This window comes from Chiloscyllium plagiosum, chromosome 5 (genome assembly GCF_004010195.1).
Source record: "Chiloscyllium plagiosum isolate BGI_BamShark_2017 chromosome 5, ASM401019v2, whole genome shotgun sequence".
NCBI classification, from domain to species: Eukaryota; Metazoa; Chordata; class Chondrichthyes; order Orectolobiformes; family Hemiscylliidae; genus Chiloscyllium; species Chiloscyllium plagiosum.
The window spans coordinates 57,482,198-57,497,986 of NC_057714.1; the positions used below are offsets into that span (position 1 = coordinate 57,482,198).

Consider the following 15,789-nt stretch of genomic DNA (forward strand, 5'->3'; position numbering starts at 1 on the left):
TCATCTCTGGCTTAAGTGGATGACGCTTCATTCTGAGATTACACCCTCTGGTTAGGACTCTTTCACAAGAGGAAACAATCTCTCAGCATTTACATTGTCAAGCCCTCCAAAAATCTTATACATTTTGAATAGGTCACTTTTCATTGTTCTGAACACCAGTAAGAACAGAAAAAACCTGTTCAACCTCTCCTCATTCAAAAATCCCTCCATATCTGGAATCACTATTGAACCTTTTCTGGCCTGTGTCCTCTGCCAGTATACCTTTCCTTAGATACAGGGCCCAAAACCTTTCACAATATTTTATGTGTGGTCTAATTAGTGTTTTGTAAATTCTTAGCAAGACTTCCCTATTTTAATACTCCATTTCCTTTGAAACAAAGGCCAACATTCCACTTGTATTCCCTATTACCTACTGAACTTGTATTTTAGCTTTCTGAGATTTAGTCAAGGGGCTTTTAACGTTTTGAGTGGGATTTCGGTAATAGGCTTTCTTTTTCATAGGGGAGGCTATAATAGATATTGAAACTGTTATTTTATTTTATTTGAACATGGATCCTGAGGCTTACCCATGAGTTATCATGGAGGGTGCAAGATAGAGTGATGGGCTGGAAAGCATGGGTTGACATTAAGTTGCTATGATGTCGAGCAAGGGCTATGAGGCATGCATGAAGGGTATGAGTTGGTACGGATGAGCATTTGAGATGATGGGATGCAAAGCTAAATGTTTGACAGCTCAAGATGTACAAAAACATTACCAGGCTAATGTTCTGGTGATATGGATTCAACTCATGCAATAGAAGCTTTGAATTTGAATTCAGTTAATGAAAACAACCCGGCTATAAAGCTGATCTCAGTGATTGTGACCATGACAAATATTATTGATTGTTGTAAAAATACCATTTGGCTCAGTATTGTCCTTTAGGGAAAGAAACATGCCATTTTTAGCTGGTCTGGCCTAAATGTGACTCCAGACAATCAATATGGTTGCCTCTTAACTGCTCTCTGAAATGGCTGATGAGACCACTCAGTTCGTGGAGAAGAGGGAATAGGCAACAAATGCTGTCTTTGCCAGCAACACACACATCCCAAGAAAGAGTACAGAAAAAAAATCCAATGCAGTGGAACCTCTTCTATATGTTGGAGAATATGTTACAATAAGTTACCACAAGTTATTGGAAAACTCCAAAATTATAAATGGAGGATCTTTCTGTTAACATATGCTGCTTATATAGAGAAAATTATACATTACATTTACTCAGCATACCCTTTTGTTAATTTTCCACTTATGTGATTGGCTTTGTCACTTTTATAAATGAATATAAACTAACCAACCCATTGACTTTAAGGGTTAATTTGACAGGCAGAAGAGGAAATAAATCATTTCACATATTTCATAACTTCAAAATTCATTTTAATCTGGATGAAATAACAGGCAGAACATGATACTTTATAATTGCAGTAATTTTAAACATTCTTGGGGTATAAACAATGCTGGCGAGGCCAGCATTCACATTTTAGGTTTAGTTTGTTGTTCCAGTATGTTAGTTATCTGTGGAATGCTAGAAGGAATGATACGTATGACAGATGCATCAACTTAAAAATGACTATTAGCTGTGCATCAGGCATTGCATTAACACACTCTGACCTTTTGTGAGGCACAGTTAAAGAAATACTGCAATATGAAAACTAGTTGGGGCAAGGAAAGGAGTACATTCACGTTTCAAATCTGTGCACCAATAATGTTTGATATGAACTCTTGAAATAATCAATTTTGAATGAGAGAGGAAAATACTGCCCGAAATTTATTTATTCATCCTTAAATAAATGGATCATTTTGCCATTTATACACACAACAAACTTACAGAGCTTTTATTAAGCATTGCTAAAAAAAAAATTAAGCCTTCCAATGGATTCTTCAGTTTCACTTTTTTGAAATATTAAAGTGTTTAAAGATGGTGGAATTTCTTGACCTGAGTAGATGGAGAATTTTTTAAAAATTATTCATGTGATGTGTGCATTACTGGCCATCCCTAATTACCCTGCAAAAGGTAAGCTGTCTTCTTGAACTGCTGCAGTACCTGAGCTGTAGATACACCCACAATGCTGTTAACATTGTTAACATTGTTATACAGTAACTATAAAAGAACAGTGATAAAGTTACAGTCAGAAAGGTGTTTGACTTGGCAAGAAACATGATAGTGGTTGTGTTTTCATTTATCTGCTGCTCTTGAACTTGTAGGTGATAGAGGTTAGAGGTATGGAAGGTAAGGTCAGAAGACCCTAAATGAATTACTGCTGCACATTGTATAGATGATACACACTGATCTCACTGTGCTTGGGTGGCTAAGGGAATGAATATTGATAATGATTGATGGGGTATCTATCAAGCAGACTTCTTTATCCTGGATTTTGTTGAGCTTAGAGTCATAGAGATGGACGGAAACAGACCCTTCGGTCCAATCCGTCCATGCCAACCAGATATCCTAAATTAATCTATTCCCATTTGCCAGAATTTGGCCCATATCCCTCTAAACCCTTCCTATTCATGTACCCATCTAGATGCCTCTTAAATGTTGTAATTGTACCAGCCTCCACCACTTCCTCTGGCAGTTCATTCCAGATGTGCACTACCCTCTATGTCAAAACGTTGCCCCTTAGGTTCCTGTTAAATTTTTCTCCTTTCATCTTAAACCTATGCCCTTTAGTTTTGGACTCCCCTACCCTGGGGAAAAGACCTTGCCTGTTCACCCTATCCATGCCTCTCATGATTTTATAAACTTCTAAAAAGGTTACACCTCAGCCTCTGACACTCCAGGGAGAATAGCCCCAGCATATTCAGCCTCTCCCTATAGCTCAAACCATCCAACCTTGGCAACATCCTTGTAAAACGTTTCTGATCTCTTTCAAGTTTCACAACATCTTTTCTGTAGCTGGGAGATCAGAACTGAATGCAATATTCCAAAAGTAACCTAACCAAAGTCCTACGCAGCCACAACATGACATCCCGACTACTATAGGAGAAAGTGACTGCAGATGCTGGAGATCAGAGCTGAAAATGTGTTGCTGGAAAAGCGCAGCAGGTCAGGCAGCATCAAAGGAACAGGCGAATCGACGTTTCGGGCATAAGCCCGAAGCCTGAAGAAGGGCTTATGCCCGAAACGTCGATTCTCCTGTTCCTTGGATGCTGCCTGACCTGCTGCGCTTTTCCAGCAACACATTTTCATCCCGACTACTATACTCAATGCACTGATCAATAAGGGCAAGTGTACCAAATACCTTCTTCACTATCTTGTCTACCTGTGATTCCACTTTCAAGGAACTACATCTTGCAGTTCAAGGTCTCTCTGTTTGGCAACAGTCTCCAGTATCTTACCATTAAGTGTATAAGTCCTGCCCTGATAGGCCTTAACAAAATCCAGCACCTCACATTTATCTAAATTAAACTCCATCTACCACTCTTCGCCCCAATGGCCCATCTGGTCAAAGTCCTGCTGTACTCTGAGATAACCTTCTTGGCTGTCCAATACAGCTCCAATTTCAATGTCATCTGCAAATTTACTAAACATTACTCTTATGTTCATAGCCAAATCATTGATATAAATGATAAATAGCAGTGGACCCAGCACCGGTCCCTGTGGCATACCGCTGGTCACAGGCCTCCAGTCCAAAAAGCAACCCTCAACCTCTTGAGTTTTATTGGAGCTGTACCTAATTAGGCAAGTGGAAATTATCCTTTCACACCTCTGACTTTGGCCTTGTAGATCATGGGTAGACACTGGGGAGATGTGAGGTGAGTTACTCACCACAGAGTTATTACTGTGGCCATGGCATTTAGATGGCTGATCCAATTCAGCTTCTGGTCAATGGCAACCATCATGCTTTTGATAGTTGGGGATTCAACAAAAGCAATTCCATTGAATGTCAAGGAGCGATGGTCAGATACTTCTTGTGGGAGATGATTATTGTCTCCTGCTTGAGTGGTGCAAATATCTCTCAGTAGCATGTATAATTTGCAAGTGAAAGAGTGGGTTGAAATATATATTTACACTTTGAAGCCCATCCACCTGTAAAATAATGTATCCAAATTGAACTGAATTTCAGTTTGATCATGCAGAATTGATAAACGCAGGTACAGTTGCTGTGACAAAGATTGAGAACACAAATAAAAGCATAATATTGCAGATGTTGGAAATCTGAAACAAACACAGAGAATGCTGGAGGAAATCAGCAGGTCTGGCAGCATCTGTAGAGAAAAACAGAGTTAATGTTTCGAGTCTCGTATGACTCTTCTTGAGAACACAAGATTGAGTTAATTAGTCAATTTGGCATTATATAATTTATTAATATAATTATTGATCTTTGAAATTTCAGTATTCATAACTGTGTCTTTTGCTTTATGTGGTGATTGCATTCAATAAAGTAGTAGCAATGTCAGCTATATAATTTTCCTGTCAAGATCTTAGAATATCAATAAGGTGTTTGCTTTTGAATTCCACATCCTTTCATTTACAGCTGTATTTCACACAAATATCAAAGGGTAAAAACAAAATGAGTTTTTAATTATCATGAATAACATCATTACTCTTTTGATCTCACTCAAATTGGATTCATATTCCCCAAGGACAATGATCAACCTCAGTGGAAAAGAATAATAGGATAACAATTGTACCATCACATTACTTACTCCAGTAATAAGGTCTACAAGCAAAATTTGGCATACTTATTTCACACTTGTTGAAATTAAAAGCATTGAATTCAGGACTGGGTTAATCATCAAATTCAACACATCCTAAAGTACTGCAGTGTGGAAAACATAAAGCAAAAGCAAGCCCACTTTTGATAGCAAAAGATAACAGCACCACTGCAAAACATTCCACTTCATTTTACCAAACTATATTATCATTGAACACCTATAACTTTCCACTTTTGGAAAAGCTTCATGGTTCTGTTACCTAACAGAAACTACCAACAAGGTTTTCAATTTAGCTTGATAGACTGCAAAAGATACAGGGGGATAAATGACAGGATTCAACTTCAGTGTGGATTGAGGCATTTCAGAATGTTTGCCAGGCAGCAGACAAATCTGTTGATTCATTATTCTTTCTAAGGAGGGCATTATGAACTGCATGTGCTTCATTGTTTTGTAAGCCAGTATTGTTTGACTTCAACATTCGACATACTGATGGTGTGATTTTGCAATGGCTCTAAACAATACTGAAGGAATATTTATGAAAGAAGAAGCCAATTCTTTTGCTTGCATATTCAAGTTTAATGACTCTCAAGATTGGAATAAATTTTCATAAGGAAAGGAATCAGGTGCATTTGAGCCACTAGCCATGCCCTGATAGGTTATGGCCTCAGTAAAATATATTTGAAGAAGTTGATGCCGTTGCATTATGGGAACAGTGTCTAGATTACTTACAGTGTGGAAATAAGCCCTTCGGCCCAACAAGTCCACACCAACCCTCTGAAGAGCAACCCACCCAGACCCATTCCCCTACATCTACCCTTCACCTAACACTACGGGCAATTTAGCATGGCCAATTCACCTAACCTGCACATTTTTGGACTGTGGGAGGAAATCGGAGCACCCAGAGGAAACCCATGCAGACACGGGGAGAATGTGCAAACTCCACACAGGCAGTTGCCCGAAGCGGGAGTTGAACCCAGGTCTCTGGCGCTGTGAGGCAGCAGTGCTAACCACTGAGTCATCATGCTGCCAAGTCTAATTTTGACATTATCTATACTGAGAATATTTGTACTTTGAGTGTTAGCTTGCCTCTCAGTTTGCACAGGAGCACAAGATAGTACTTAAGACAAGTACGATGAACTGCTTGAATCAGTTCATGCCTGACTTTCACAAAGTATCAAGGCTATGTATCTCACATCTTGTTCAGTTATACAATCAGATTATCATTTGTGGGTACATTGACAACATGATAGGTCAATTTTACTACACTTATGTACATCTCACTCATTTCCCTGAGCTCCATATTTCAATCAATGGATAAACAAAACAGCCTTACTAATTTCTTATATAATATTACTGTCTCTTTTAGAAATTCATAGTCTCTATCATCAGACCAGTCGTGTTCAGGAGATCTGTGGTCAAATACAAATAATACAAGATCAGTTGTCATTTTTTTAACACAAGAAAGAAACATGTCATCTTTTATAGATCAGAAGCTAATGTTATGAAGGTAAGCTATAAAATGTCAATTTTTTTAAGGTCATGATTTCTACTTTCACTGTAAGTTTAACAAACATAAATTGAGCTGAAACAAACTTGTTAGAGTGCCTAGACTACTTAAAGCACAAATCATGCCACAAATAAAAATTTGAGCAAAGTTTCATTCAGAACCAATTTCTTGTCAGTCCCAGGCATTGCTTGGGAAAGATACTTTGAAGTGGTCCAGGTTTGAAACACCTTATGCATTAAATAATGACACTTGGATAGGGTATAACACAGGGTAAGGGCCAATCCTATAAATAGGGAACAGTAATTATTGTAATCATGATAGTCAGACTCCGTAATCTGAAGTCACTTATTTGTGGAAATTCATTTTTAATGTCATATGTCGACATAATAAGGATTTCTGATGCAAAACAGTTGTGGCTGAAGTGTTCTACTTAATTGATTGCTATCATTATTTCTATTGTATAATATATTTATTGCAGCTGAACTGACTTAATTAACTGTAAAACAAGCTGCTCCAGTGTCAGTTTATGGTACAATCTGCATATATCTGATAAAATTGGTCATAGACATAGCAATATAATTACAGTCATCAAGTCAACATATAATTGGGGGTTGCCAGGTTTGACGAGGCACATGAAAGCCAGTTTTCAAACACTTAGAGATGAAAGTTCAGAATAGCTTGGAATGTTGGACAGCACTTTATATCGCTGACTGAGGAGTTGGCAATGAGATAGGATAGAGAACCACAATCATACCATCTCCTCATAAAATAATGTGTGCATCCTATTGAAAAGATTTAATTTCAGTCTGATAAGCATGTCTTACGTGTACCAATGTTTATTGATACGTATGGATCTATCAGTTTCAGTAAGCAAGATGGACTGTCGGCAACATTTGACATTACTGAAAGAAGCACCACCAATATGTTTAAAGTTGGCGACTTACAATGTGGGAGCTGGAACATTTGCCAATACCACCTCATCTAGCCAAGTCCAAGCCCATTTTCCTTGGCTAAGTCTGATTTCAACATGTATAACCGACTCTTGATAGGATTTTATTAATAAGAGCCTACTTATTAAAAGAAGAATCTTAAAGATAATACAGCAAGCAAATCTCAGGATAGAGCTTAAAAAAGTGGCAGACACCTAAAGAAACTTTAATCATAAACTGAAATCTTATGATTTGCAATGGGAATACTACCCTGAGAATTTACAGCTTAGCCCATCAAAAAATGTACTGAATTCTATCTTACATTTAATTGCTATTCATCTTTCTGAGATATTCTTTATATGACAAAGAATACTCTTGGTGCAATGACATAGTATCTTCCATTCTCAGAATGTTTCAGAGTGCTTCAATGCCGATTAATTACTTTTCATGTGTAGTCACTATTCTTATGCAGAAATATGTGACATGAGTAGATTGTGCAAATAGGAATACATTATTAAATTGTATGGACTGGTTGCATGTGGTATGTTAGGGGATGCTGGGAACAATGTTGGACATGACTTGAGAAGAAATTCCCCTTTCCAATCTTCATTGAGTACTATCAGGGATCTTTAACATACATCTAAATGGTAGAGCCTTAAATTCTCAGGCAATAATGCAAATACCTCTACTACAGCTCTAAACTTGTAGTAAACTTTTATAAGACTACATTAAAATGATCAAATTCCTCTTTTACATTTCTTGATTCTGCTCATTGGATACATCACCTCTGCATGATGAACGTTATCGAGTCACAGAGACTTAGAGGTCAACAGCACAGAAAAAGGCCCTTTGGCCCATCAAATCTGTTCCAGTCAAAAATGAGCACCTTACCACTCTAATCCCATTTTACAGCACTTGGCTCATAGTCTTGTCTAGCTTGGCATCGCAAGGGAACAATTAAATACTTCTTAACTGTTGAGGTTTCTGCCTTTACCATGCCGACAAGCAACACATTCCAAATTCCCACCAGCCTCTGGGTGAGCAACATTTTTTCTCACACCTCCTATAAACCTTCTGCTCCTTACCTTAAATCAATGTCCACTGATCATTGATCATTCCACCAAGAAGAAATGTTCCTTTCTGTCTACATCCTTCATAATTTTAAGCGTCATGTCCCCCTCAGTCTCCTTTGTTGCAGGGAAAATAACCCAACTCTATCCAATGTCTCTTTGTAGCTGAAACTCTCGAGCCCAGGCATCATCTTGGTAAATCTTTGCACCCTCTTCAGTGCAATCACACGCCTCTTATAATGTGGATTCTTAAACTGTGAACAATACTCTAGTTGAGGCCTGAGCAATGTGTTGTACAATTCCAGCATAACCTCCCTGCTTTTAAACTCTGTGTATTGGTTAATAAAGGCAAGTACCCCATATGTCTTCTTAAATACTTTTACTATCTGTTCTGCTTTCTTAAGGGGCTAGTGGACATGTACATCAAGGTCCCTCTAACCTTAGGTGCTTCCAGAGTTCAACATATATTTCCTTGCCTTGTTTGTCCTATACAAGAGCTTCACCCTGTAATTTTCCAGATTGCATTCCATTCCATCCAGCCTATCTAACAAACCTATTTGTATCCTTTCCTAATGTAAGACTGTCCTCCTCGCTACTTACCACCCCACCAATTTTGTATCATCAGCCAGCTTACTGATTAACCCTCCTACATTCAATTAATTATAACTCATTTATTAATTGTATCATTTATTTCTACAATAAACAGCAAAGGCCCCAAAACTAATCTCGATGGAATTCCACCAAACACAAACTTCCAGTCACCAAAAAGCACCCCATGATCCTCACCCTTTGCTTCCTGCCAATTCTACATGCAATTTGCTAAATTTCCTTGGTTTACCTTCATTCCCATGTCTCCCATGTGGGGCCTTCTCAAAAGCCTTGTTGAAGACAAAGTCGACCGTGTCAAATGCATTGCCCTCATCTACACACCTGGTCACCTCTTCAAAATAAATCAATCAAGTTGATCAGACATGACTTTCCCTGACCAAACCACGTTGACTGTTTGGATTTAGTTTGAAGTATATGTATTATAAAACTACAACTTTCTCACTCATCAAAGATGACCTTAAAGTGAACGAGTTACTGAATAAGAAAAAAACACTGCACAGAAATGGATCCATGAACTCTTAATGTTCACGGCACAGGCTTGAATTTTTACTTGCTGCAAAGATATGTTTTTGATGTGCAAATGGCCACACTTTAACTTTTTTTGGAAAAATCTAACTTTCCTCCACATTGCTGTGGCATTTTCCTCTGCCCTTGTGTGGTCAGGAATGCTGAAACTATTCTAAATGGGAAATAAAAATCGATTTCTTCCGTATACCATTTTCTTCTGATGGAGCGGGTTTTGGAGCCCATTAAAAGCACTTCACATTTGAAGGCAAGTAATAGTCAATGGATGTTTTGGGCTGCAGGAAGGTAATTATTGGAATTCCTTAGGGCTCAGCATTAGGACATTTGCTTTTCCTAATGTTTATGAATGATCCAGGCCTCAGTGTACAGGGACAATTTCAAAATTTACAGATAATACAAAACTTGGAAGCATTGTAAACCTTGAGGAGGATGATTAGAAGACAAACAGAGACAAGCTTACGGAGTGAGCAGATAGGTTGCAGATGAAGTTCAGTGTGGTTATCTGAAAGGTGATGCATTTGGTAGAAAGAACATGGAGAGGAAGGATAAATTACAGCTCTAAAACAGTGGTTTACAATCAGGATGCCATAGCACATTGAGAACTGTCATAAGAACTGTCCAAGCGTGCTGTGAAATTTGGTACAGAAGTCAGGAATATCAGTGTAAAACAAACATTGTTTCATCTTAAACAATTTCTCACTTGTTTAAAATTATTTTAATAAATTAGAAGAATGCTTGATTCTAAAATGTGAGCATTCTAAAAACACATGGTCAAATTGCAAAATTGAGATGAAGTGCAAAAAGTGGGCGTGTATTGTTTGTCTCCTTGAAGTGTGCTGTGTTAATGAAATGGTTGGGAACTATTGCGGTAAAGGATACGCAGGAGCAGAGACTTGGGTTTATATGTACATAAGACATTCAAGGTGGCAGAACAGAGAGAAAGCAGTTCATAAAGCATGCAGTAATCTAATATGGAAGAATTAAGTATGGAAGAAAAACTGACTCCAGAGTTATCTAAAAGTGTTAGGCATGACCCCCTGCTCTGGGATTGCCACCAATAAATCACAGTAACTCAATTTTAGCTGCCGTGGGATAAAAGTGTTGGTTGTGAGTTTCCATTCTGCTCTACCAACCTGGCCACTTCCAGTGTCTGGTCAGCAACTCTGAGACCCCCAATAATTTTCATTGTGTCAAGCCGGTTTCTGGATGACTTGTGGCTTTTAAGCCCTTAAGAAAGGACAGTCTGGATTTGAGAACTTTTTGAAATCAGGTTCCAAAGGTGCTTACCACAGAGGTAAGGAATGAGCTTTGTCCCTTTCATTTCAATGCACGTGCCAACTCATTGTTCCTGTTCACTCCTAGGACCCTTACAGTTCCCAAGTCAACCTGTACTCCCATCCACTTTTGTAATTGCTTTGCACTTCATGCTAACACTTGACGTTTCCAAATTCATTATTCCAGGATTAGTTGTATAATGAACCAATGGGCCATGCAGAACAATGGCATGCGTGGAACTACTCAGAAAAGCAAATAGGTCATAAACAAATCTTCTTTTGAAGAAAAATGCAATCCCTACAACCTATACAATTTTCAGAAAAACCATTAAAATTTCAAAAACAGAAACTTTGAATATTTGCATGATTTTTATAACATTAAATTCTTAGCAGTTTTGTTTTTGATTTAATGAACTATTTATAGGTTTTATTTTAACCACGTTTTAAGCAGCTCAGTTTGATTTTCTGCTAGTGAGACAATTAACAGTTAAGGCAACCTGGGAACAGGAAGACAGTTGCTTGTGAGAAACTGATCTTGATGAGTTAAGTGTCTTTAAAGGGGCTAAGAACTCTGAATTCAAGCAATTGTACCTGTCTTAATTACACAATATACAAATATCTTGGTCAGCTTTTAAGGAAAGAAGCAAAAGGTTTGAAATCAGCTGCTTGGACTTGACATGACATCCTCTTTTGATGCACGAACCAAATATTTTAAATAAATTTTAGTTTACGAATTGCTTTAAGTCATTAAATATATCTGTAAGTTGGATCACCTATACTCATAATGGAGTGTGTGTTGCTCACGCCAAGAAGGGCACTGTCATCTTACTATATGCAGGTGGCACAGTGCAACTAGCCTCTGCTGTGGATGCATCAATGGTGCCGGTGTCATTTGGCATTCACAGCCTTTATCCAGGTTATGAAACAGGAATGAGCTTGCAGAAGTCATAAGGTGATGTCCCTGGCCATGTTAAAGAAAGCTTTGGCTGGCAGTGGGGTCAATTTGAAGAAGTTCAGGCTTCCGTATCGGGGGAGGGTGGAAAAAATGTTCAAAATTACTCAGAAGGAAGTGTGGTGGCAAGTGAGAAAGCAGGTGAAGAAGCCACAGAGAAGATACAATTATGAAGAAACATACAACTGTAATGATCCTAAAGAGGTCAGCCAGGTGGACTCCATTGAATGAGTTCCTTGATTGGGGCTGTTAATCTGGTCCAATCAGGAAGGCCTGGCTGACAAATTAGAACAGGAGTATCAGACATCCTGTTCACTCTGAGAGCCGGCTCTGAGGGAACTGGATCAGTGTCAAAGACTTTCCACATTAAGTAGTGGATGACATGGCGATGGGATGCCAGCCTCTGTGGAGTTATTTTAACAGCCAATCTAAAAAAGGTTGTAGGTATAAAAGTCTGAAACCAAAGACTCCTCTTGGAGTAATCATGTTTCTTTGAATAGAGCTGAACTTGCAAATAAAATAATCCCTGTTCCATAACTGTGCTCATTCTCAACACATATCATTCAATAACCAAATATGGGTGGATACTGAATTTCATTTGAACTTAACATTTGTTAAATCACTGTGATCTGAAATAGTAAGAGTGTCTGGTAAATATTTCACTTGATCTCTTTGCGCATGCATGTTGTTTGTGACATTTATTTCATTCACACGCAATTTACAAAGATATCCTCTCCTGACATTCTGTTGGAAATCATTTCAAACATATGTTCTTAAATGCCTTGGTGTCTGTGGGAATAGGTTTGCATGTGTATGGGAGTTGTCTATAATAGTTTGTGTAATTGATGAGGGGATGTAGATTGCTGCAAGTTGTATCTGAAGAAAATGTATCAATTTTCAAAATGCTGTGTTAACCCCTGGGGCCTAAGTAAATAATAGATAGACATTTGTTTAGCCTCTGACCTATATAGCAGGGACTACAAAAAATTAGATTGACATCAGACAGCCATCACCCACAGCCAATGAAAATGGTGCCTTGAACTGTTTCCTTGAGTTACTGGAATTAAAGATAAATGTTGGTATCCTTCTTTGGCACAGTTTTATTGTTGCTTCTGCGGCATAATCATTTTGAGTCTCAGTTAGACAACACAAACTTTTGAAACAAAAGATGATGGATTAAAGACATGCTGGCAGCATTCAAAGTATCCTACCTTCTTGGAAGATAGGAATTTTTCACTTTTCATTAAGTGTATTAAACTACTCACTTAATTGATTCTACTTAATTAACAAATATTAGCCATTCTTATCTTGTTAGGCCATGCACAACCAAAGACTGCAGTGTTATAAATTAAGAATTCAGACCTCAGGATTTTTTAAGAGAGATTTATACTTTGAAACTTGCTGAAACTGAAATATCATCACACATTTAGGAAAAAAAGCAAAAAAATACAAAGAAGTGCAAAGGGTGACAAAACAAATAGTAAAAGTTGAAAAAAAGGAGCTTGCAAAGAAACTTGCAATCAGTATCAAAATTGATACAATATTCAAAATTACATTTAGAAAATAAGGTGGTCAGGAATAATATGTACCTCTTAAAAACGAATCATGAAATGTCAAAGAAAATAAAAATAAATGTGAATGTGCTAAACAATTAACTGTGATTAGTATTTACAGTAGGAAAAAAGATCAGAACACTAGACATTCCAAGGAAACTAATAATAAATCAAAGACAAGAATTTATCAAACTTAATATGAGCAAAATATCAGTCATGATAATAATGGCATTAAAGACTGATAAGTCCTCAGATAGTTTCATTGGTTTAAAAAACAGGATTTTAAATCAAGTTGATGGAACATTGTAGGTGCCCTAACTAATTTTCTAAAGTCCCCTCAATTCAGGAGCTGTTCTTTTTAACATCTAAGAGGGGAAGCTAGGGAATTATAGACCAGTTAACTCAACATCCAGAGTCAGAGAACTGCTAGAGTGTAAAATTAAGAAAGGTGATTGAACACACTGGAATTTATCCAGGAGAGTCCACAAGGATTTGCAAAGGGTTCTTCATGTCTGATAAATCTGACTGAACTATTTGAAGAGATGACAAAAATACTAGATGAAGACATGTCCACAGATATTCTTCATATGGACTTCTAAAGGTTTTGATGAAGGACCTCCCAAGTGACTTAATTAAAGCCCAAGTACAATTAAAATTGTAGGGAAGTGAAGCCAGATTACTGGCCTAGTTGGTAAGTTGGCTGAGCAAGAGTAGACAGACAATAGAAATAAAAGGTAAGCAATGCAATTGGCAGGATATGATTAGTGGTCCCACAAGGACCTATTTTGGAGTATTTACTATTCGCCATATCACTATTATGTGATGAGTTGGAAAATCATATATCCTCCGGCAACTGTCTGTGTGGAGTTTGCACATTCTCCTAGTGTCTGCGTGGGTTTCCTCCGGGTGCTCCGGTTTCCTCCCACAGTCCAAAGATGTGCAGGTCAGGTGAATCGGCCATGCTAAATTTTCCATAGTGTTAGGTGTAGGGGAATGGGTCTGGGTGGGTTGCTCTTTGGAGGATCAGTATGGACTTGTTGGGCCGAAGGGCCTGTATCCACACTGTAGTGAATCTAATCTAATCTAAATTTGCTGATAATGAAAGATAAGCAGTATTGTAAACAATATAAATGTATGTGTAAAATTACAAAGATAATGATGGATAAGTGAATGGGGAAAACCATAACAGATTAATTTCAATATAGGCCAATTTGGTAATCTGTCTGGATCCAAAAGGTATGGTAGACAGTATTTTCCAAATGTTGGAAAAGAAGAAACAGCGGAAGTTCGAACAGATTTGGGGATATAGGTACACAGGTCATTAAAAGTCATCAACAGAAACAGAAACAGGAAATAATCAAAAAGGCTAATGGAATGAAGCCCTTTTATTTCAAGGACACATATATCAGATAGCAGAAGTCAGGTAAGTGACAAAATATTCTTGGAATGTTGCAAGCAATTCTGTGCACCATAACTTAGGAGATACACACTGGCCTTGGAATGAGTGGAGCAGAGCTTTAACAGAATGTTATCTGGTCTCAGTGAGTTAAGGTGCAAGGAGAGATGATACAAACTGGGCTTACATTCCCCGAAACTTAACTGATGGGGTGGGAGACAGAATCTATTTTCACGAGTCCAGGAATCTTGGATTAAGTGCGTCAATTACTTCTAATTGTTACATTATCAGGACAGAAATTAGGAACCATTTCTCTCCATACACAAACGGTGGTATAAGTTCAGAATGCATACTCTTCTGCAAATGGCAACTGATGCAATATTGATTGGTAAGTTTAAAACTGAGATCAATAGATTTTTGATGAGCAAATGTATTCAGGGACATGGGCAAAAGCAGGTGTATGCAATTCGGTCACTCCAATTTTCTGCTTTTCGCAATTAGCCTTTATTCCCTTACTAATTAAAAATCTATCTGTCTCAGCCTTGAATACACTTAATGAACCATCCTCGACAGCCCTCCACAGTAAAGAATTTCATAGATTCATGATCCCCTGAAAGAAGAAATTTCTCCTCATCAGAGTCTTAAATGTGCAGTCTCTTATTCTGCAATTATGCCCTCTGGTCCTAGACTCTCCCATAACCTTACCGCATTTATCCTATTAAGTCCTCTCAGGATCCTGTGTGTTTCAATTGGTTAACTCTCATTCTTTTAAATTCCGATGAGTACAGGTTTTACCTACACAGACTCTCATAAGACAATCCTTCCATACCTGCTATCAAGCTGGAGATCCTTCAATTTGTCATTTCTTAGATCAGGGGCCCAAAACTGTTATAGAGTCATAGAGATGTACAGCATGGATGTACAGATGTACAGCATTCTTCGGTCTAATCTATCCATGCCAACCAGATATCCCAACCCAATCTAGTCCCATCTGGCCCATATCCCTCCAAATTCTTCCTATTTATATACCCATCTAAACGTCTTTTAAATGTTGCAATTGTACCAGCCTCCACTACTTCTTCTGGCAGCTCATTCCATACACGTACCACCCTCTGTGTGAAAAAGTTGCCTCTTAGGTCGCTTTTATATCTTTCCCCTCTCACCCTAAATCTATACCCTCTAGTTCTGGACTCCCTGACCCCAGGGAAAAGACTTTGTCTATTTATCCTATCCATGCACCTCATAGTTTTCTAAACCTCTCTAAGGTCACCCCTCAGCCTC

General features: G+C 38.0%; 1 protein-coding gene across 1 annotated transcript in view; it reads right to left on the reverse strand.

Moving 5' to 3' along the window:
- The window catches only part of ezh2 (enhancer of zeste 2 polycomb repressive complex 2 subunit), a 53,551-nt gene extending 45,425 nt beyond the window's left edge, over nucleotides 1-8,126 (reverse strand). Inside the window, exon 1 of the mRNA XM_043691006.1 lies at nucleotides 8,040-8,126. Within this exon, the coding sequence (XP_043546941.1) occupies nucleotides 8,040-8,126 (87 nt within the window). The remainder of the gene's footprint in view (nucleotides 1-8,039) is intronic.
- Nucleotides 8,127-15,789: the final 7,663 nt, after the last annotated feature.